Source organism: Medicago sativa, chromosome 8 (genome assembly GCF_051527215.1).
Source record: "Medicago sativa cultivar Bolivia chromosome 8, Bolivia_mono, whole genome shotgun sequence".
NCBI classification, from domain to species: Eukaryota; Viridiplantae; Streptophyta; class Magnoliopsida; order Fabales; family Fabaceae; genus Medicago; species Medicago sativa.
Window position 1 is genome coordinate 57178582 of NC_140756.1, and position 24857 is coordinate 57203438.

Genomic DNA, 24857 nt, shown 5'->3' on the forward strand with positions numbered 1-24857 from the left:
ATGAACCAATCCTTCATAAGGGAGGGTGGGAGCCTTCAAGTTCAAATTGAGAGCAGAGTAAAGTATTACTGCCCCCAAAATTTAAACTTGAAGTAAAGAGCAATCTTGGGTTTGACTCACAAACTAACATTCCAGAATGTTAAAGTAATAATGACCAAATCAGTTTATACAATTGCATTTTACAATTAAAAAAGACAGCTGAGAACAGAGTAAAGTATAAAAGACCTGCAGTTCGACTCATATGCGACATGACATATGCATCCAGGACAACCTGCAAGTCGAAAAAAACTCAAAAGCATGTGATATGCTACTTTGAAAGGGTTAAATATGTTTTTGGTCCCTATAAATATGTCAACTTTTTGTTTTAGTCCCTCTAAAATTTTCCTTCAACTTTTAGTCCCAATAAAATTTTCAATCTTCACTTTTGGTCCCTCTTTTAAAGTAAACTCATATGTAGAATTAATATTAATTAATAAAATTTTCCAGAAAAATTCAAAATATTATAAGAATCACTCCAAAAAAAATTCAGATTTTTTTAACAAAACATGAATTTAATATGAATTTTTATATTTTTTACAGTTAAAAATTCATATTTAATTTGTGTTTTGTTGAAAAATTCTAATTTTTTTAGGAATTTTTTTTTAGAATACTTTACACATTTCTGCACAATTTTATTAAAAAATACAAAAATTAAATTAAAAATAGGGACCAAAAGTAGTGATTGAAAATTTTATAGGGACTAAAAGTCGAAGGAAAATTTTAGAGGGACTAAAACGAAAAGTTGACATATTTATAGGGACTAAAAACATATTTAACCCACTTTGAAATAGTATTGAAGTAGCAAAAGCCATTTCAATGTGGCATTAAGACAACGAATGAGAAACACCATAGAGAAATTTTGCTCTAAATACATCATTCAGTGGTTTATTATAAGCCCCTCAAAAAATTTCCCTCTACTTTCAGCATCTTTTTTTATTCAATACATTCCAATAAACTGTGCTTCTAAACAACTGAATATCTCAAAGATAGATAGTCATACCTTTACATTGTCCATTAGGACAACTCCCACATATGATATTTACCTGAAAGACATGAATGTAACATGAGAAAGGTGCATCACTATCACTAATGAGTAATGAATAACACAATAATTATTATATAGAAAACTGCACTTCTTACAGCTAAACCTTGTAATACCTCTTCATCAGATTTACCCTATTCACATTCTTCCCATCCATCTGTGTTCGGGACTAATTAATAAAATAATGGAAGTTTCAGAGTAGTACCAACCTCTGGGCTGTTCTTCCCATTTTGTCATAACTTTGTTCACAACCCATCAGATCACCATTGTAAAACTCCTACACATTGAGAAAATGGCATGGAAAATGTGTTAAAGAGAAAACAAGAATCAAAATAAAAATGTATAATCAAGTTTGAAACATAATGTTTCTTTTTTTAGTCCAAGTGTCGTGAGACTCTGCATGCACTTACGTAATACCTGTTACTCTCTCCAGAGGCCAATGCAGTCTCACATTGACAAAGGAGATTGCAACATCTTTGAAGCACAGAATTTTTTTCTTAAAATTAATATACCACTTATGTGACTATTAAAATGAGTAAGCTGCTTGCACAGTTTCTGCGTTCAATCTTTGGTCACGTATTTAACATTTTTTTGTGTTTGACTGACACTGCTAGGTTTTCTCACTAGCAAAATCTCAGATAAGAAGTTTTAATAAAATGGACAAAACAAATAATAATAATTTCCTTAAGAATTTTTTTACACCTAAGGAGTATCTTTACTCATGGTTTTTACCTCTAAAAATATAGAATAGAGAACTTACTTGTACAAAATCAGATTTTCCTGAACCAGCAACAAATTAGTTGAACTTATCAAATCGACCAAAATCAACATATCCCTGAATAGGTTTGGGCATCAGCTGATGAAGTGAGAAATATATCACATCAAATTAACATGGACACGCCTTCATAGAAAAAGTACAAAAACTAGAAGAAACTAAAAGAAAAAACCAAGTATCCAACAATAATGACCCACCACATGCACATGACCTATATATCCTGATTGGATTTCAAATTTAAGTAAATTTCTGCCACATACACATAACATATATGTCCACAATTACTGCAACTTAACCTAATTTAAGTTTCTAAAAGTTGCTGTATATTCAAATAGTTGCAAAACAACTCAGGAGAATACTTTGGGGCATTAACCTTATAACGAACATTGAAAGACAAATAAATAACCAATAATCTAATTAAAACCTTCTTTTTAAATAGGGGGTAGAAGCGAGGCACAAGAAACAAAAATAAATAAGCTCAAAAGTATCCTTATCCCTTTGCAAATCTACTAAAAAATCACCCTCAAATAACTAGAAGCAGAAACCCAAATAGAAGTAACAAAAATTAAGCTATTCATTGGAACAAATTTGCAACTTGTGAGTTATCCATTTAGAAATTAGCATATGAATGAATTGTTCAACAAATATATGTAGCAATCATTTCAATATTCACACTGTGACTCCCCAGGGAAAGTGATTTATGGTTTGTATAGTGCCTAGGTGCTTGAAGTGGAATATACTCATAGGGTCAAAAAATGCAAAACTGAGGAAGTTCTTCATCAGATTACACAAAGACTACTCAACACACAAGACTAAACGGATGATGAATGGAACCATAGCATGTTATATATAAGTGCTTAGAAGAATGGTAACATAAATTACCGTTAGCGATCTACTCTCCACGTCTTTGCAAAATCGTACTACCAAATCAGAACCTTGCTGCATCAATACAAAGTGAACAACTTAGCAGTATTCCTAGTAGCTCAGACCAAAATCAAACACATAAACAAAATCATTCATATATTACAACTACAAACGAAGATATAAATAAATTAGTCCCTGTGAGCATAGCTCAGTTGGTAGGGACATTGCAATGCAATATGCAGGGGTCAAGGTTCAAACCCGGGATTCCCCACTTGATCAAAAATAAATAAATAAGTCAATAAACATAACAATAATGAATAATGTGAATGAGAGCATTACCTTCTCATCACACTCAAAACTCAAAAGGGTAACCACTCCAGCCACTCTATTTAATTGGTCAAGTAAAAACAAGCTTAAGATAGGAAATAAAAAATGATAACTAACAAAAGCAATATATTAATCATATCATCAACTAGTCACCACTCACCAGTGTTGCTAATTGAAAATCGCGGAAAATAGTGGTTTGTTCAAACCCCGCTATCGCGGAAAATAGTTGCCATTAAAAAACATTCATACTATAGTAAAATTAAAATCCAATAATGACCCATTTGCAATTAGTAACATTGAAATGCAATGCCTAATAAAAGTTCAAAACTTGAAGCATGTGGAAATGAAGGATACAAAATCAACAATGCGACATGAATTATTGAAAGCGTAGCAATTTGAACTAGGCATCGAAATTGAAAGAGAAGAACAAGGCAAAACAACAACATACCTAGGAGTAAAACAGTTAACGTTGTGGAGTGACACATTTTGTTAGATTCAGAAAACGATTACGGTGAAATTCATTGTATTTCAGAGGGACGAACAATGTCGTTTATTGTTGTAATCCTCCCCTTTACTTGTCGTTTTAGCTTTTTAGGCATTAAGGGAGTATTTGGGTTTGATAAAAATTAAAAACCCATTTTTTCCCTATTTCATTTTTTTCATACTTAAAATATTTAGCGTGATCTAATAAACAATGTAGTGTTTTAAATGAATATTTTTTTTGTTGGTCGAAGTGAACCTTGTATATATTATGCATTGTCCATACCAATTGAGCTAAGCTCACGTGGACGTTTTAAATGAATATGTTCCTCTTAAAAAATGACTCAATAATTGAGGAATAAAAAAATTCCAAAAACAGTGAAGCAAGGAACCAAAAAATTGGTTTTTAAAATATGGGAACTGAAAATATTTTTGTTTAAATAGAGGAGTAAAAATCCATCTAAGCTTTTAGTTATTAAGTTAGTCATTTGTTCTGTTAAGTTGGTTTTTTATGTTTGAAATGTCAAAAATACTTAACTAACCTTTATTTTTTAAGCGGTGTATATTATAAAAAGTTTTACTAGACCATTCAAATAGGTAAAGAGAAATGATAGATATTTGAACAATCATTTTGTCACAACTTTCTCTCTTATACTTACATTATGTTTTTACTTTTTCACTGTTTTAGTTTTTGTGTCAATACTTACATTTCTTTGTAGATTTTGGTTGTCTCATAAGTTGTCCAAAACAATGGTTGTTCAAACCTAAAAGTTGTCTAAAACAATGGGTGTTAAAATAACATTCATAATAGGTCAAATATATATTCAATTCATCAAGAGAAGCGCATTTTTGGATCCACAGTTTATTTGATAAAATTATGGGTTAAATATATTTTTGGTCCCTATAAATATACCAACTTTTCGTTTTAGTCCTTCTAAAATTTTCCTTCAACTTTTAGTCCCTATAAAATTTTCAATCACTACTTTTGGTCCCTATTTTTAAGTTAATTTTTGTATTTTTTTAATGAAATTGTGCATAAATGTGTAGAATATTGTAAAAAAAATTCCCTAAAAAAATTAGAATTTTTTTAACAAAACACAAATTAAATATGAATTTTTAACCTTAAAAAATATAAAAATTCATATTAAATTCATGTTTTTTTAAAAGATTCTAATTTTTTTGAGGAGAGATTCTTATAATATTATGATTTTTATGCAAAAATTTATTTAAAAATATGTATTCTACATATGAGTTTACTTTAAAGGAGAGACCAAAAGTAAAGATGAAAAAAAAATTTAAAGAGGCTAAAACGAAAAGTTGACATATTTATAGGGATCAAAACGATATTTAACCCTAAATTTATGGTGACGGTGTGATTTTGCTTATACGTACCTAAATATACATATACATAGTACACATTGTGCTAGAATAATATTGTCATACTATGGTTTTGCCTATCTCATTCTTAGCGTCAACTGAAAGAGAAAAAGAAAAATTCATGGTGCATTGGTAAAATTGCACTTTAATATTGCTATAGACTGTTATGATCCAAATATAAGCAAAGCCAAGTCATTAAAGTGGAATCAACAATTGGTTAGAGAAAAGGGACATGTGTCACTTGATCCAACAATTAAGGGATAATTCTAATAAGAAAATATTCTATTAATCTTCTATAAAAGGGAGCAATGGTTAACAAGAAGGATAAGAAGAAAAATGATGAAGTCTCTCCTCTTTCCCTTTGGTACTCTCTAGTAGAGTAATGATTAAGTCTTAGACTTAACTCTCTCAAAAAAAAAAAGTCTTAGACTTAATCTTCTTCTATCTTTTCTTTAATGTTCCTATGTACAAGAACATCAATTTTAATTGAGTTCTAATTTATCAAATTTACCTTTCATTTTACAATCAATTCACAATTATCCATATTTCATATTTTCAATTTTGAGAACCCTTACATTGGTGCTTTCATTTTCGATCTCTCACCCGCTAAACCAATTTCAAAGATGGTGATTCCGGTGTTTGATTGTGAAATTGATGCTTATTGGTGGGTGCTTTGCACAGAAAAATACTTCAAGCAATGGCTCATACCAGAGGCAGAGAAGATGACAGTGGCTGCAATTGCAATGAAAGGCCCAGCTCTCACATGGTGGCTTCAATGGTATCCACGTCATCCATGGGTTACTTGGGATGCCTTCACTTCAGTTTTCCTTTGGAAATTTAAACCTGAATGGAGGGTTATTTTACCCCCACCTGATGATGAAGATGATCTGGAATTTGAACCACAACAGTTGCAGCAAGGTGATAGCGTTGATGAACATCCGTCTCCTGTTGTTAGGGATCTCGATTCCACGACTGACTCAAACCGACAGCACAACTCAAGTATGAATGATTATGCACGAGAAATCCGAGAGTCGTGTGCCAAAATTCTTGAGCTGTTGCAAGAGGAGATAGACGCTACCGAGGCGAGCGCGTCCGTGGAACCAATAGAGGAACATTCTGTTACCCGTGAATCATCCCAGGTGAAGAATTTAATCGTCACAACAATTCCTCCTTCAATTGATTTCAATGCTGGAACTACAAATCTACTTGACGCGGATACGAAGAAGGAGGTCACAACAGACATGACAAGATCGATTTCTCGAAACATCGCAACACCAGAGTGAGGTTTTCAGAAGAGCATTGGAATGATCGCAGCGGCGCCGGAATGCCTCCACCGCCGCCAAAACCTCCAGATCGAAGCGTTCAAAAGACGGCGACGACGAAATTTCATTCGAAGTGGAACCTCACCATGCTTCGACCACCACCACACCCACCCGATGACAATTCCAGAGCAGTGGACTCCATACTTTCGTTTTATTGTTTGGAAAGAGCAGTTTGTCCACTACCTGTTTGGAAAAATGTCAGTGTTAACGGTATGTTTCGAATCAATGACTCCTTGGCATCCTTGTTTGATTTCCTTCGTCCTCACACACATAAAATCCTTACAATAATGTTAAATGATAGAATACATGAGATTTCCAAATTTCATTTGGCATTGGTCAAGGTCGAGTATAATGTTTCAGATGATGTACAAGTATTACAGTGTATGGGTTTTGAGGAAGAAGAAAATGCTAAAGTGGTTTACAGAGTTTCAATTTTTGACTGCTATAAAGGGGATTTAGTTGGTATTAGCATTTTTGTGCCACAAATTCTGGTTTTGATATATGGGAATGTACGTCGAAAAGTTGTGACTGTTAAGTGTTTGATGAAGTTTTCTACGAATTTAGCTTATGCTTGGGATGTTTTACTTCATGGTAGTGTTCCCACCTTGCTGAGTAATTGTGGGGTGTTAAGAATTATTGTTGGTGGTAAGGAAATACACAGTGTAATGGGTGAGGAAGGTCTGGTATCTATGTTCATTAAGATTTTTAAATCAAACAGTGACGCAGTTCAGGTGCATTACATATTGTGCATTCATAATATGGTCTCTAGTACTATTCTCAAAGGTTGTGATTTTGTGAATCAGCCACTATACTCTGTTATAATTGGAGATGTTTCAATTCAAGAGTTGGCTATGAATGTGACATTCAAATTCTCTGAAACATCAAAGGAGCATAAGATATCAATGTATAAAAATTCACATTATAAGTCCTCTATTCTCAACTTATGTCTTGGAATTCATGGTAACTTTGGTGGTCTCTCTTGTCATGGAGCAATTACTCTAACAGATGTATTGAATTTAAGGTTTATCATTATTATTATTAGGCAATCTTTTAATCACATTGTGAACATGAGTCAAAATGCAAGTCAATCTTTCAATTCTGGTGACTCAAGGCTGATGGGAGTGGAATGGCTGAGTGCCAAACTCCATGAGGTGGCCATTTTAATTGCCTTGTTTTCTTCATTCACCTCTTCTATTTCTGTACCCAAGATTCAGTTAGTGGAAGAAGCAAATGAGCTATCTATGATATTTGCACTTGTGGGGTCAGTTTATAATGCTTTTATCCTGGGAAAATGCCTAGCCTATGGGATTAATGAGGCGTTTAATTGGGTGCATACAATGGTAGAATATGGTATTGATTCAGTTGTTGTTTGTTACCATATTTTTCTTGATTTTCCTTCTGATAAGGGAATTATGAACTTGTTCATGGTAGAACTTCACATCAATTTGTACCACAAGTCCATAGATGCAACAGGGAATGATTTGTCAGTCAACCCAAGTCTCACTAAAGTTGTGGTAGTGGTGTTATTTTGGATGAGACTACGACAAATGCCATCAGGTTTGACAAAATGGTTTGGTAATGCTATTGTTCCAATTTTCTTCTTTAATGCCCAAACATGTGTTGTTTTTATTGTTGGTGGCTATGTTAATGGTTATGTTGAAGTGAATTGGTTTGGTACCCTGAGTAATGCACCAATAGATGGAGTTCCATATTCTAGTCTCTTTAGTAATAGTGAGAACCTGCACAGTCCACCTATTTCATTTCTATGTTGTATTGCAAAGAATGCTTATGGCTCTAAGAACTTGTTAGGTGTGAGGAGCAATAGCAACTTGAGAAGTACCACTAGTTTGGTTCATGAGAGTGGCCTAAAGTTACAAACATTGGTGGATTTTAGCATGCATTTTATGACTCATCTATTGATGTCAGGGTTAGGAACATATCAAGACACCAAAGGTTCTGTTTGCATGCAACTTTTGCCGCAATGTTTCACTTCTAACATGGTGTTTTTGATTTCAACCGTTCGCTATTTTTTCCATATCAAAAGGTCCTTAGAGTTCAAGTTGTGGGATCCTGGTAGATGTTTTATTGTCCATGTGGAAGTTGCTACTATTATTCTACACCATTATCTTGACTCCAACCTTGAGGACAAGGTTGATTTTAATGGGGGGAGTAATGTTATGATCCAAATATAAGCAAAGCCAAGTCATTAAAGTGGAATCAACAATTGGTTAGAGAAAAGGGACATGTGTCACTTGATCCAACAATTAAGGGATAATTCTAATAAGAAAATATTCTATTAATCTTCTATAAAAGGGAGCAATGGTTAACAAGAAGGATAAGAAGAAAAATGATGAAGTCTCTCCTCTTTCCCTTTGGTACTCTCTAGTAGAGTAATGATTAAGTCTTAGACTTAATCTTCTTCTATCTTTTCTTTAATGTTTCTATGTACAAGAACATCAATTTTAATTGAGTTCTAATCTATCAAATTTACCTTTCATTTTACAATCAATTCACAATTATCCATATTTCATATTTTCAATTTTGAGAACCCTTACATAGACATAATTTGAATTCAACGAACTTCAAAAAATATTTTCTCTCAACTTCAATGTAAAAAATCTTTGATCGTTCAGAATCTGATGTTTGGGCTTAAAAGGCAAACAAAAACTCAAAAACACGACCTAAGTCCTAACGCAACAAATAAAAGGCAAGAAAATTGCTCATGGCACCCAAGTGTGGCTATGTTGCGCCCATGCATAAAACTATAGTGGTCAACATGTCTTCATATTGACAGATGGCACTCAAACATGAAATTGGAGTACCCATGTATGAAATGCCAACTGACAATGGACTATGTGTACTGAAAGCATGCCCAAGCATGAGCATGTAGCGTCCCGGCATAAAATGCCAACTTAGGCTCCTTTTTCTTATCTTCTTGCTTCTATCAGTAACTTAGTAACTTTCAAAGATGGATTTCTAAAACCTTTTCGATATGTGACTTCGATAGAATACAAAAGTAGAACAAATATGAGAAGTTACTACTCAAACTCATACTTTCAGCTTATTACTAATGCATATGTTTGGATCGAGGGAATGACATTTTTTTTTGTGGTGGTCTGGGTTCGAATCCCAGACCTTGCATATATTATGCATTGTACATACCAATTGAGTTAAGCTCACAAGGACTGAGGGAATGGCATCTAGTAACAACCCAAATTTTTAAACCTTTCTCAAACCGATCCATTAGGTAATTTTTCTACGTATCGAGTTGGATAAAATATTTATTTTTAGATTATGCACAATATTTGAAGGATTACATTATAAAAATATACTAAAATTATCAAAAGTTAAAAAAAAATTCTTGTATAGTTTGAGTTGGTAATCTTTTTTTATTACACATGATTCAAATTTATGGCATTTGTAAAGTTAGTGGGAAGTGGAAACTGAGAAGTTACCAACTGGCTTAACTAATAAACTTAACTTCTAATTATATATTATTGGAACTTGGAAGCAGGAACCTCTACTTGTTTGTATAATCAGTGGTTACTAAATTGATGTTCATGCAGCTAACATCATAATCTTTGATGTTGTTGCAACCTACCATGTTGTTACTAAATTGTGACTGAATTTTTCTTTCTGACAGGAATTTAAGAGTATTGTCTATGGAGAACAACACAGTTGATGAGAAGGATGGAAAATGGTTGCATGACGTTGCTTTAAATAATACAATTATTGAGACACTAAATTTTTACCAAACTAACATTTACTCAAACATAACTGATATTTGCAAGGTGGGAATCAACATTCAGGACACTTAAGAATTTTTTTGGATATGCATCTTCTCTAGAAAAATTTGGTGGAGGTCCCTATGATGAAGATCCAGAGAATTATCTTGTTGTATCATTACCAGCAAACTTAAGTCGATTGAGTTTGAAAGATATTTTAAGCGAAGAATTTGTGCTCCCTAATGCAGCCAAACTGATAAAGTTGGATCTTAGCCATGCAAAGTTGGATAAGGCGGGTTATTGTACTTTAATTCAAAGATACCCCGACTTGGAAATCCTCGAGGTAAGATTCTATAATTTTATCAATGATATGTATAATTTGGAAGAGGAAAACATTTATTTTGAATGAGCATGAGTCCATTTGAATATTTATAATGAACTAATAATATTTCCCTCTTGGACAATTAAGGAATGCAATTGGAGACGATGGATTAGTAGCACTTGCTCAATATTGTAAGAAGCTAAAAAAGCTAAGAATCGAAAGTGGGTGATGACGATGATGATGATGATGATGATGATGATGAAGAAAAATACATTGTTTCCCACGTAGGACTAACTGAGTTATCACATTGCTATCAAGAGCTCGAATATCATGAGCATACAATTATTTGCAGAATAACATAAAAAAAATGTAACTGAGACATAACAATAAAAGCACATAAAATTATTTCAACATAGTGGGTAAATTTGTTTCCACATTTGCTTTAAATCTAACATTCAATTTTAAGACAAACGAGGTCCTAGATTAGCAAGGTGTCACTGCAATTTTGAGTGTCCTGTGTAAAACGTGAAGTAAGTGCCCTAAATTTTTTATACGTAACATACATGCATGCTCGCACGCACGCGCGTCTGCAAACACTACACCACACAACAATGCTGATGTATCATTGCCTGATTAATTAAAGGGGATCAATTGCCAATTATTGCGTTGCCTATCCTATATTATGATTGTCAAATGAAACTTTGAGATTATATGTCTTTATATAATTCAAACATGATTTAGTTCCTTTATGCATAATGAGCTAGTAGTGATTTATTCAAAGCCATTTAAGTTAATTATCCTTCTCAATTTCTATTCCTTGTTATTTTTCCTCAAACATCAAAGTGATTCAATCACAAACATAGAGCACATAACAGATTCAGCCACCAAAAAAATCTATGAAAAATAGAATGGTGAACCTAAAGGCTTGTCTAAGCTACTAAGAGTAAGACAAGGCAAGAGAAGGGTTTAAATAACCAAAGCAAATCTCAAATCATGGATACAGCTACACAACAAAAACAATAACCAAAGCTTCAAATGAATAACAAAGTGTTTTCGTACCTTGAGTTTTAGTGAATAAATTTTACATTGAAAAGTGAAGTATGAGAGCTGAAGAACTGCGAACGACGTCGAAACCAGACGACGAAACCCAATTGCACAGAACAGAGATGGCAAAGTTGAAATAAGAAATTACAAAGAATTTAAAAAAATCATGAAATTAACTGTTGACAAACTATTGAAGTGAAGTTACAAACTATTAACAAACTATTGAAATCAAGAAAGCAATAAGTAATAAGTAATTAATACATTCAATTTGAAACTGCTATATTATTACAACTATTTGTAACTCAAATGGAATATATTCTAAACAATATTGGATGAAAAAATGTGTTAAGACAAATTGGTAAGAATGCTGATATTTCACTTTTAGGTTAATTTAAAAATTTGGATTTCTTTGTAGAGACTTGAGAGAATGCATAGAAACTACATGTGTGTGATTATACATGTTCAAAATCCACAATATGGTGGATATCGCTGAACCTAAAATATCCGAAGATGCCCCAACTTAGAAATCCTCAAGGTAAGATTCTAGAATTTTATCAAGTTAATTTTATCAAATTAATCGTACATATATTGATTTGAATCTTTGGTTGGACAAGAAAACATGAAACCGTAAAAATAATAAACTACAATGATAGGGATAATTTGGAAGGGTAAAAACATATATTTTGAATAACCATTAGTACATTTTGAATATTTATAATGAACCATTATTATTTTTCTCATGGACAGTCAACGAATGCAATTGGAGACGATGGATTAGTACATTTTGCATTAGCAAGGTCGTCACTGCAATTTTGAGTGACGTGCGCAAAACGTGAAGTAAATGCCCTAAAATTTGTATACGTAACACACACATGCTCGCTCGGACGCACGTGCGTCTGCAAACACTACACCACACACACTCTATTTGTAATTAATAAGATCTTTAGTTTATTTTTTTTAATATTCATCTTATCATCTGCTTTGATTGGTAATTTCCGTGTGACTTAATCGGATAATCATATTTTTGTTGTTGATTATTTAGCCTATCGATTTAAAGTAATAATGGTTTATATATTACTACAAAAGTTTTAATTAATAGTAAGTAAGGTTAATTCCTTTTAAAAAAAAGGTTAATTGTTATTATTTATACATAGGAATAAAAATATAATGAGAGTGAATTAATAGTTTGGAATAATGATAACATGGATTGGTATAAATAAAAGAAGTTTTTAAGGAAATTATTGTGGATTAATTGATGAAAAATGATAGTGTCTATGGATAAAACAATTGTATGTGACATTAAATTAAATTCATACCTATCCTTATTCTAAACCCTATTTTTTCCCCTTCTCTTAAGAAAAAAATTCATGTTGGGGATCGAACCAGGTATCTTTTACTTCCAATTCACAACTCTTGCCACCAGGGCATTGAAATAAATCCTACTAAGTCTCCTACCCTAAACCCTACTTTTTTCTAAACCCTACTTTTCCCCTTCTTTTAAGAAAAAAATTCATGTTGGAGATCAAACCAGGTATCTCATGCTTCCAATTCACAACTCTTACCACCAGGGCACTGATGATTTTGATGACATGTGAGTTCTTCAATGTTATGTATTCAACACAAATATTGGGTCCTATTTCTTTCATTCTCACAATCCCTAAATCATTTCTCACAACATGCAATTGAACCTAATAACCATAACCACACCCTTTTTGACGGGCCTAAATAATTTTTAAGAAAAATAAGGTATGCGAGGAATTGAATTAGGTTGCACATTAAAAGTTCATTTTTTTAAGTCACTAACGTCATTGCAATTCTTTTTTTTTTTTTTATAGCGGTTCCTTTTCATTATTTTTTTTTCTTTCAATTACCACATAACATTTCCTTTTTATTATTTTTTTTCTATCGGTTACAACATAGCAGTTCCTTTTCATTATTATTTTTTCTTACGATTACCACAAAGCAGTTTCTTTTTCTTTTCATTTTTATAGATTTAACAACATTTGCGGTTAGGACCAATTTTTTGGGGCAGACTTTTGTATATATTTGTTCTTTTGATTTGTTTTTTTTTTTTTATTGCAGTTCATCTTTTGTTTTTGTTGCTTTTTGAGGTAGTTTGATAACATAATACTGAATATAATTTTAGAAGTAATAATATAGTCATTTTCATAGTTATATATGAAGCTCTGCAAAACCCGTGCAGGCAGAGGTTAATTTCTTTTCAATATCTATTCCACTTCCAATCAATTTAACATTCAATTCATTTAGTCTTCTAATTTCAATGCACAAGAATTTTAGTAGACATTAATATTTTTTTTTACTTAATTTTACCAAGGACATATGATATTAACGCACAGTGAGATCAATTATCCAATTCATGCATATATCCATTTTATATATAAACACACACACACATATATATATATATCTCGCCTAAGTCATTAGAAAAATAGTTGGAGATTAAGTCAAGTAAACCGTTACCTATAAGCTCATTTTGCTCACGATCTTTTCCATTTTTTTCTATATACTTCTCGTACTTTAAATACTCAATGGCAGTGCAACTGCATCTTATGAAAATCTCTTAACCAAGTTTTCTAAACTCACAAAAACAAAGCCACCCTTTTATCAACAACCGAAACTACCATTTCCTTGTTAACACTTCCATCTCATTCATATACGCAACCTAGTATAAGCCTTGAGATAAGGACTATTCGATTGTCCTTTCTCTCCCATTCCTTTCATTCCATTCAAAAAATAGGAACCCGAGAAACGACGAGAGGGAAAGCTAAAATATGGTGTAGTAGTGGTTATGTGAAATAAACATAAAAATGGTGAGAGAGATTATGTACACATGGTAGCAGTAGTTTTGAGGAATAAATTCAGTGGAGCAACGATCGACGTGTGTGGATCGAGATATTTTGCTATGAAGGATAAGGTAAGCGTTCTTGTCTTGACCATGATTTAGATGAAAATAATATGTTATGATATTGAAATTGATATGTTTTTTGATTCGAGGAGATTTATTATGTTTTTTCTTTTAATTTTTGCGGTGGATAAATATAAGTATTGGTGAATTGCAATTTTGTTAAAGTATGTGATTTGATGAATGTGTTAATATTGATGATTGTTTATTTGTGAATTGAGAAATGTTGATGCGTGTACGTGATTTAGAGGTTATGTGTAAGTTTATTAATTTTATGAGGTTTTAAGAGTCAAAAGAAATATATATATATATATATATATATATATATATATATATATATATATATATATATATATGAAAGAGTGCATAATATGCATTGCATGGCATGTAGTTGTGTCGATTCGTTGTTATTTTGCCAAATGGGCGCAATTAAAATCATTATGCCAATTGGGGTGATATTCGGATCATGGTCTAGTGGCATTTCATGCATATGCATTTACATCGAGTCTTGTTTCTTCTTTAAAAACATTGGGTCTTGTGTTTGCCTTGACCAAACATTTTGAATGATAAGTATTTTAAAGTAAAAATAAATGTTTTAACATGATTCCTAGATGATGATTGTATATTCTTATTTGATGTCTTAATTTATTATTGATTTTATTTCATGGGTGTTGAAGACCAACCCTTACAACCGATATTTTAGATATCAAAGAAGAGATGATGTGTGCTTGATGTTTTGCTTATGGCACGTACAGGGGACAAAGTTGGATTTTTGATTAGATTGTAATATTTAATAATTTTTAAAGTTGTTCATTTTAAGAATTTTAATTAAATTACCCTTAAGAAATTTAGCTTAAGTTTCTGTTAGGAATTATTATTGAAAAAAAAAATAGTCTTAATTTTCTAAAAGAAAGAAATAAACGTAATGTCTTGGATAAAAAACCCAAGATGTTACACTACACACACTCACACACACTACGTTAAATATTTGGTGCCCATGGAAAAGTGAAGTCATGTGTGGTTGCACCTCGAACACACCCTTAGGGCCACCTATGGCTACAACAAATTGATAACATGGTTCAATGGTACAACAATATATGCAAAATATGATCTCAAGTGGACAAGAGAGTAATATCCAAGAATATGAACCTAAGGCTCATCCACATTATTATTGACGACAACATGCGGATAAGTAATCAACTCAATGTTCCAAATGGGATGAGTCATTGCCAAAAAAATCAAGTTTAGATAGAGATGCACTTAAAAGCAGTAACAAGTGCATACTCACTAAAAAAACAACCTCTCCTTTCAAGTTTCTTAAGACAACGACAACCCTTTGAAAACTTCAAAAGCTCTGCATCAGTTTCTCCTACATTCCCTAATAGCATCCATCTCACATTTTTAATTACCGTGTTGCCCAATTTAACAAAGACCATCATTAGTCAAGCCTCCATGCTGCATATATAATGCAAAACATATAAGTTTATCGCACCTCATAAAAAAACCGTGTAAAATTTGATATTCTCTCTTCGTGACTAAGCAAGACAATGTTAAATATGTTTTATTTCTTATAAAAGTGTGCATCTTTTAAACTTGGTTCCATTCAATTTTTTGTCTTTAAAATTTATAAAAATAAGTTTTTTTTTTTTAACTTTTTGGTTCCCAAAGATAGGAGGATCTGGTAATCCAGAATTTGACAGGAGGTAGATAAAGCTGATTAAAGATTGTTTCATTAAAAAAAATGAATTCAGATTTTGTCAAACGATTTGTCATATTATAGAACTTATAACCACTAAAACTCAATCACTTGGTAAAATAAATGTTTATTTATTTTTTGGGCAAAGTGTTGTTAATTCTTATCTTCTGTTAAAATTTGTGCTTTTAATCTAGGGGAAAGAACTCAATCTCTTCTTTTAATCTCCCAGAAAAATATAAAAGCACATTTTAATCTCTTAAAAATTAACAAGGACAATGTAGTCCCAATCTCATTCTAATTAAAATGTTTAGATGTGAGACCAAATTATCTCTTTTAATTATTTTCAAGGATATAATAATCAATTTTTTAAATTTTTGTTAGAAATAATTGTCTCTTTTTAATAATTATCAAAGACTTATTTCATTTTTTTAAGAAATCAGAAACCTATTTCATGTAGGGATTACGTTTCCCCATTACTTTTTCTCCATGATGAGAATGAATATTGACTAAAAAAATATACCAGATAAACTATCGAAAAAGCAAGGCATACTATGTGTTATCGACAAAAAAAATAAAATTAATGCTTAATAGCAGTTTTGACCCTTTAATATCAGGAAGTTGCGATTTTGGTCTCCTTACAAAATAAAACACAATCCAGCCCCTAAGTACGGCCTCTTTTGCAGTTTTGTTTTGACCATATCAATGCTGACGTGGACGACACGTGTGTAATTTTTTTTTAATTATTATAAAAATAAAAAAATATTTTTTTTGAATAAAAAAATATTTAAAAAAATCAAAATTTTCAAAAAAGTAGTTCTATCATTTCTCATTCTCCATGTATTGCAAGCCACGACACTGATTTATTACTTTTTCAATGTCTATAAGCTGCATAGGACGCATGTACCAGAGCATGGCTAAGAAAGAATTGATAGGTTTTGTTGTTCCATTGCATTATTTCCATTCCTTCCTTATGAGTAATACAAACTAATTGAACTATCTCAAGGTATAAATAAATAAAATCATACGGACACACAATATAAACTATTTCAAACATCATTCTATCGTTTATCTTTCATCCATTATGAGTCTGACTCCTGGGAGCAATCATATGCTAACACTTCAAAAGTGTATAGATCAACAAAAAATAATTGATTCACACACTTAAAGGTTTAATTATTTACGTATTTTGCATATTGCAAGAGGAAAATGCAGACACAAAAGATTGTCACCATTCTATCAGCATCAAATTAAGGTACACTTAAGGTGAGTTTGAACGATACCTTAAATGCAAAAGTGGGAAGACACAGGGGCGGATCTTCCTTGGGACAGGCAGGTGCCATGGTACCCCCAAGTTTTCTATATATATTAGATTAGGCATAATCTAAACACTAGTTCTTAGTCGGTGCAGCGGATATGTAGTTTGTTTTTCTTACGGGGGTCGCGTGTCCGACCCTTCCATCTCTTTCTTTATTTTTTTCTTTATTTTTTTTCTATTTTGTTCAAAAAAAAGCTCTTACGCGGATTCGAACCCACACCCTTGATTCGAACCCGCTTGATTCGAACCCGCACCCTTGCTCTCCTTGCTCTGCAATCAAGCAAAATAAACCACTGGACCAGTTAACCATTATGATGTTTCCATCAAACAGTTTAATATATATTTCATACAATTCTGGCACCCCCAAGAAAATATTTCAAGATCCGCCACTGGGAAGACACAAAGATGGTTGTGAACCTGTGTGACACCTATACAGAATGAAGGGGTTTACCAAGGTATAAGAAATCATATATGTTGTTAACCCTAAATCCAAAGGAAAAGTAGAGGTGAAACATTTCATAATTAAATAGAGGTGCAACATGAATGAATATGAAAAGTAGAGGTGAAATATGAACATTTCATAATTAAATATCCCAGAGCAAACAAGCAAGAAGAGAATAGAAAATAGTAGTCATAATCAGAAAATAAAAGAAAATATTCAAAAAAAAATTTGGTCCTATTTATAAGAAAATGTCACAAATTTTAAGGTGTAGTTATTACTTAAAAGACTTTTCCACCCCTCATGTAATGGTTGTCAATTTAACATCAAGGAGTGTATTTAATGTTTCACAACTTTTTTTTTTTTTTTTTGGTACAAAAGAGGGCCAAAGCCCATGTTTCACAACTTTCTATTAGGGCATATTTGTAAAAATATTTAAAAAGTTAAAACAATTAATGATTGTATTGATTTTGATGTTTTTTTTTTTCTTCTTATAATAAGGATCGGATGGATTATTATGTATAGATCCGATGTGTTTCAAACACTAAATATGGGTATCTCTCCTGTCGGTATTCGAACATTGATTTAGTCACTAGACTTAGCCCCGTTAAAACCTTTTTTTTAAAAAAATTACGTAAATTACCAATAAATGTTGGAAATAATATTTGATATAGATATTATTTATTTTTAAAGAAGTTAAACTAGTCCACCTAAATTGGCATCGGAGAAGAATCAAACTTGAGACTTTAAGTATGAGCATACTCCAATGTACCAAGCCAATGATAAAAATAATATAAAATCATAAAGTTCAAAATACAAGGTATATAAATGTGTATTTATATTTTTAAATTCATGGGTTCGGTTGAACCCCTCAAAACCCCCGGCCTCCTCCCTTACATATAATATACTAGTTTTTATCAATATTTTTTTTTTGAAGGTAGTTTTTATCAATATTAATTAGTGTCCATGTTCTCTCTATCTTTCTCTAAAAAAAACTGTGAAATGTCTCACATTAAATTAAATAAAAATATGTATCACTCATACTTGATATTCATCCATTAATTATTAATATTTGTTTCAATTTGTGGCTAGAAGAAAGTTACATAGGAGAAAGTGTTGTGTTTCTAGAATATTCAAAAGTTATACAAGTCTCAATTAGAATGATTTTGTGAGCGTTTAAGTCCTTATATACATAAATTTTAAAAGGTCTTGCTAACAACTGCCCTAAGGGCATTGTTTAAGGAACCCAAAAAAAGAAACTATGTCTTGAAAATACAAGTCAAACACTTTTTAAAGTCATAACCGTACAATTTTCAATGCAAAAATTGCTACTTTTAGATGCTTAAACAATGCACTTAGGGCACTTGTTAGCATTTTCCAATTTTAAAATATTTTAAGAGTTCAAAATTTACAAGTTCCATATTAGGTTAAAAGACTTAAAATTCACAAAACGATAAACTATAACATGTGAGACGTGTAACTTTGGTAAATTTACCGAGGACAGTTACTTTGGTGGTGACTTCAAAAAATATATAGGAGTATATACTACCACTAACAAATGGGCACTTCATATTTGAACATTATTTTTACGATATAGTAAAAAGATTTGTATAATTTAGTGCAATCATAGGTTTAAATTTGGATTTGGTGCAATTACTACGCCAAACATATTTTAATATCATAATATGATCTCAAATTAACGGTTGAGATCATTTAAAGTTAATTTTAATATTTTGTAATTTGATTTGTCTGATCTAAAATTAATGGTTGTGATAATTTACTACGTGTAAACATATTTTTTTAGGGTGCACAATCTAGATCTTTTAAATTGCGGCATAACAATTGTGGCCTCAACTTAAAGACTTAAAGAATTTTGAACTTTTGCAGTTGCATCAAGATTACAATTGCTATCACGTTAATTGCATTTGTCTTTTTTTTTTTTTTTTTTGCAATATCAAAGATTCAATATTTGTGGGGTGGAGAGGAGAGAGTGTTCGGCAGGATTTGGAAGAGTCCGACTCCGTCTAAGGTGGTGGCGTTTTCGTGGAAGGCTCTTTGGGACCGAATCCCTACAAAAACGAATCTTGCCATTCAGAATATTATTGATCCTAATGTCTCAAAGGATCGTGTTTGGTGCAAGGGAGTTTTGGAAACGTCTACTCACCTTCTTTTACATTGTCCGTTGGCGTGGTATGTGTGGAGTAAGGTGCTGTTATGGCTGGGCGGAAATTTCATTGTTCCGCAGAATTTGTTTGCTCATCATGTGGATTGTTGGATGGGGGAGGCGAGGGGTAAGGCGTTGCGTAAAGGCTTTTGGCTAGTGTGGCATGCGACGATTTGGGTAATTTGGCGTGCGCGGAATGACAAGGTGTTTAAAAATATATTTAACCCTTAATTTATTTTTATTCAATTTAATCTTTATTTTTTGAAAATTGCTAGCTATACACTCTCTAACACACTTTTTTCAACACACATCCCTTTTTCATTTGTTGTAATTCAAATGGATTCTACTAAATTATATAGGATTAAAATAAATTTAGTGGCATTCATATGAATTTTAACTAATAAAAATATGTGTGTTGAAAAAATGTGCTATTAACATTATTTTTAATTTTACTTCTTTATAAATAAAACATAATTTTTATTTATTTATATTACAAAATAAGTTACAACTTTGTTTTTGTTGAATAGTTACAGCTTCTTAATGTATCAAGTTATAGCAAATTGTTTTATTTAAAAAGAAAAGAAAAGAAGGAATGACAAAATTTCTTTTGAATAATGAAAGGACTAGCAATTTGTTGTTCGAAACTCGTGCATGAAAAATTCGTGACAGCCATGCACAAGTAGGGTGGCGAATGTAGTAATGCGTAGTTCAGAATCAGACCGCCCTATATTCCAAGTACTTGGTTCTGTCACAAACTATAGATGAATATGACCACCAATTTTAAATGTACGTAATGCTTAGCATCAGAATCAGACACAAATTTCATATTTTTCTAGTAGATAGGAGTATATAATGTAAAATAGAGTTAACTAAACAAAGAAAGACATGCATATATATCTACATATATGTATGTACCTTTTCATTTGGTACTGCAAATGACTTGTTTTTTTCCACCATCTGCCAAGCAGTTTTATCAGCCATAGGGACCACCAAATCCACATAGTACGTTGCCAGCTTATGAAGAAGGACAATTTTGTACTTAAGAGTAATAAGCTATGTGTCAAAAAAAAAAAAGAGTAATAAGCTAAGAAACACATACAAAGAACGGTATATAAAACTGAAAATTACAAAACACCATTTCTTCTTTATGATCCAATGACCACATTAAACATAAATAAACTATCAATATAAATTCCAAACAATATCATACTTGATGGTGACACAATACCAAAAGGACACTCACGTAAATATAACATATTCTAATTTTTATTGGAATAATATTTTCTTCTTTACAACAAGTACATGTATTTGTTTTTTCCTGATATTTTGTTTCAGAGTACACCCTCCGGTCACAAATATAAGCAAAAGTTCATGTTTTAGATACATTTAATAAATGATGTATGTTGTCTACAATAAATACCACATACATCATTTATTGAATGAATCTAAAACAATTTATATTTGTGACCAGAGGGTGTATATGCTAATATGCCTTGGAATAGGAAAATAGTTATGAAATGAAGGAAATCAAGTACTTTGATGTTATAAATTATACTAACCTTGCATCAATTATTTCAATCAATTTGCTTTGGTACTTGTTGCCAAGAACATGATGAATTATACGTTCAATTAGATAAACAAAATTCCACTTCTTGAAATACAAGCAAAACTATTATTAATATATGATCTATGTATCTTCTCACATGGATTTTGATTTTTGCGGTGGTCTTTGGGTCAAGGAAAGATTTAATAGTGGAATCCAGAACTTGCATTGATGATGAACATGCTATTCAAGGTCTTGTTATTAATTTTTTGACGAATTCTTGGAGTTTTTGTTCTCTTAATTTAGATTAATGAATTGCGCTGTTTGAGCGAACTTATACATATAAAACCAAAAGGCACAAGCCAAAGTAGGGATAAACCTGTCTCTATAATACATGTTTAGAAAAGTGCATAACAAATTTTCTACAGTGCTTCGTTCAAAAAAAAAAAAAAAAAAATCTACAGTGCTTTTGGTGAATTCGATCAGCCTGATGTGGTCCCACATGTTAAAATACAACCAAGGTTCCTCACCTCATATTAGATCCAACGTGGCACCACATGAAAGGTTATAAAGCATCTCATTTTATTCAGGTGGTCCCACCATATCAAATAACCTTGACATGAAGGAATTAGAGCACATGATTGGAGGAAAATAAAAAGGGTTACATGATTGACATGGTTGTGTCGGTTGGTGTCTCACACTTGTGACTACGTTCAATTAATTAATTTTTTTCTTTCAATTTTTTATCTGTGTTGGTGGATTTGTCCTTAGCGTGGCTGACGGCTAAAAAGCCATATTTGTTTTTGGTACTCAGATGTGGTGGTCAAGTCCTTTGGCTTGTTTAGGCATTGACTAACCACCTTGTGTTCATTTTCAGATCTTTGTTTAGATTTTGAATCTTGTTCTATTGTTGTAGTGGTCTTCTAGGCACACCTTGTGCTTGGGAGCTACTATTATTATTGGTATATAATTTCATTTTGGCTTGTTAAAAAAATATTAACTTGGTGGAACGGATAGTGGGTTCTAAGAGCATCTACGATGCTACTTGAAGCATTTTTGTGGGGTCCAAAGATGCTATATATGTATTAAGAACATTCTTCTATTTTTACTCCAATACAAAGAACTTCTTAACTTACATTATAGGGACTTACAATTGACCACACATATTTTTATTTATTTTAATATTTTTAAATTAAAGTACTTAGGTATATATTTTAATCTAAAAAATGTCAAAATTCTATCTATCTATCTATCTATAATAATAATAATAATAATAATATATATGGGGCTTTTCTTTGCATTTGTTTTTGGCTTTTATGTTCAGTTGTACCTACGAAAGGGCATCTTTTTGTTCCGTAGAACATGTTCTTGTGGTGCAACCGTTCTCCACCTTAGATGACATGTGGATGTTCTCCAATGCTAAAAAATAACAAGAACATTTCTTAGGTGTCCTTAAATATGTAGAACATAGCGTTGTAGCTGCTCTAAGCGAACACAAAAGAAGACGAAAAGGTTGGAACCGAGAGAGAAAAGTCATTATGAGAAACACAAATTACGGTTGTGGCTTTTGGAAAACCAATTGGCGGGGGATTTAGCTGACTTTGATCCTCATTTCAGTGTAATTTTATGTGTAGTTATCAATTAGTTTTTAGCTTTTGACAAATATTATGAGTAGCTAATTTTTTCGTTGTTAGGATGAGTTATATTAGCAAAAACCCTGTATGATGGTTTAATTATTTGGAGATTTATATGCTTTTATTTCAGTAATTGGGAAGTCAAATGAAGTTATTGAAGATTGGAATGCATATGAAATTTGAATGTTTTTATGCTTTTATTTTACTTCAAGAATTTGTATGAATCATGTAAGAATCATGAATTTTGTATAGATTAGGTATGATTTATAAAATTTGAATGAATTATGATGTTTAAAAATAGAAGTTTTTTGTTAATTAAAAAAAGTTCTTTATACAAAAAAATAAATAAATTCAAAAAACTAAGGGTACCCGTGAATACTTCAATACCCACGGGTTACCCGTATAGTGGGTACCCACGCAGGTACGGATCAGACATGTGTATCATATTTATTCAACGGGGCAGGGACATATATCATATTATCTGTACCCATGAATACTCATTGACATCCCTAATTTCGACAGTATAATGCAGTCTTTGAGTTCGACACTCGGTTTACCGTTTTAACTTTACTACTTACACGATTTTGTACGCTTGTAAAAATCGTTATCACATATTGCATAAAATAGAGATTTATTCATATTCCGCTACATGACGATGTAAAATGGTCTTCCTTCTTTAACATAATAAAAAATTATATATTTTTGAAAAAGATATCTCTCAAGAATGATTTTGAATAGTTTAGGGGTTCTTTAAAATTTTATTATCCATAAAAATAATAAAAAAATGATAAAATACTTAAAATGATTTTTTTATATAAAAAACTATTTAAATTGATTTCTTATTTGAGGGTTCTTTAAAAAACATTCTCTTTTACAAAATTTATAGCAAAAAGATGAAACACTATAAATTAAAAAAGAAAAAACAAAAACAAATTGGCCTTTAATCCTAAGTGATTTTGGTAGTGATGAATAACAAAAAGCCTCTTATGTAAATCCAAGACCGGTCCAAAGATTTCTGTGTCTCGAGGGAATCAACAAATTTGTGTCTTTTTAATTATTCGAATCTCTTGCTTCTTGCAAGTTTTGTTGCAAAAGATTCATTTATAACATTAAGGTTCTTCAAAAATAGCTTACATGGATTCATTTAATGAACAAGTGGTACTATGAACCGGTATCGAAATCGCAACACGAGTAGCAGTGAAATTTCTCCGCACATATATGGAGGTCACTAACTTTTTATGGCTATGAATCCCAATAGTATGTTGAGAGGAGTTTCTAACAACTAACATCTCATTTCCTTTTCTTCTCAACAACAAGAGCACTGACATCTTTCTCATCTCTCCAATCTTTGAGAGTGGTAGACACGTTTTCATGAGCATCCACTTGGACAAGCAACTTATGTCATTCTCGCTCTTGATATTTTTTTTTTGAAGAAATTCTCGCTCTTGATATTGTAAGTTATTTGTTATATAAGTTCATTCGTTATAATTCAGTTTATCATTTATTTATCCACTATTTTGTTACTTTGTTACTAAGCAAACTCTTAATATCCTCTTATTAGAAAATATAATTTTTTTACACAAAAATTAAAAGCCATAGTAAACAAAAGGCTTAAGTGTACTTCTGGGTGGGGTTTAGTATGGGAAAGGAAAGTTCGTACCCTCTCCGATCTTCGCACTCTCAAGTACTTCCCCCCCTTTTGCCTCTTTTCAAATTTTCATATAAAACTTAAATCTTTTTAGGTTTTTTGTTGAATTTTTTTGGTGGGTTTGTGCAGGGATCAATGAGAATCCAGTGCAGTTTATCATTGGGTATTGTTCAAGGTA

The 24857-nt window shown here is 31.8% G+C and overlaps 1 protein-coding gene across 1 annotated transcript; it reads left to right on the top strand.

Annotated features, from left to right (window-relative positions):
- The first annotated feature begins 6225 nt into the window (after positions 1 to 6225).
- On the top strand, positions 6226 to 8765 carry LOC146899819 (uncharacterized). Its single transcript, XM_085732701.1, has one exon. The coding sequence runs from the start codon at positions 6229 to 6231 to the stop codon at positions 8416 to 8418; it is 2190 nt and encodes a 729-aa protein (XP_085588827.1). The 5' UTR covers positions 6226 to 6228; the 3' UTR covers positions 8419 to 8765.
- Positions 8766 to 24857: the final 16092 nt, after the last annotated feature.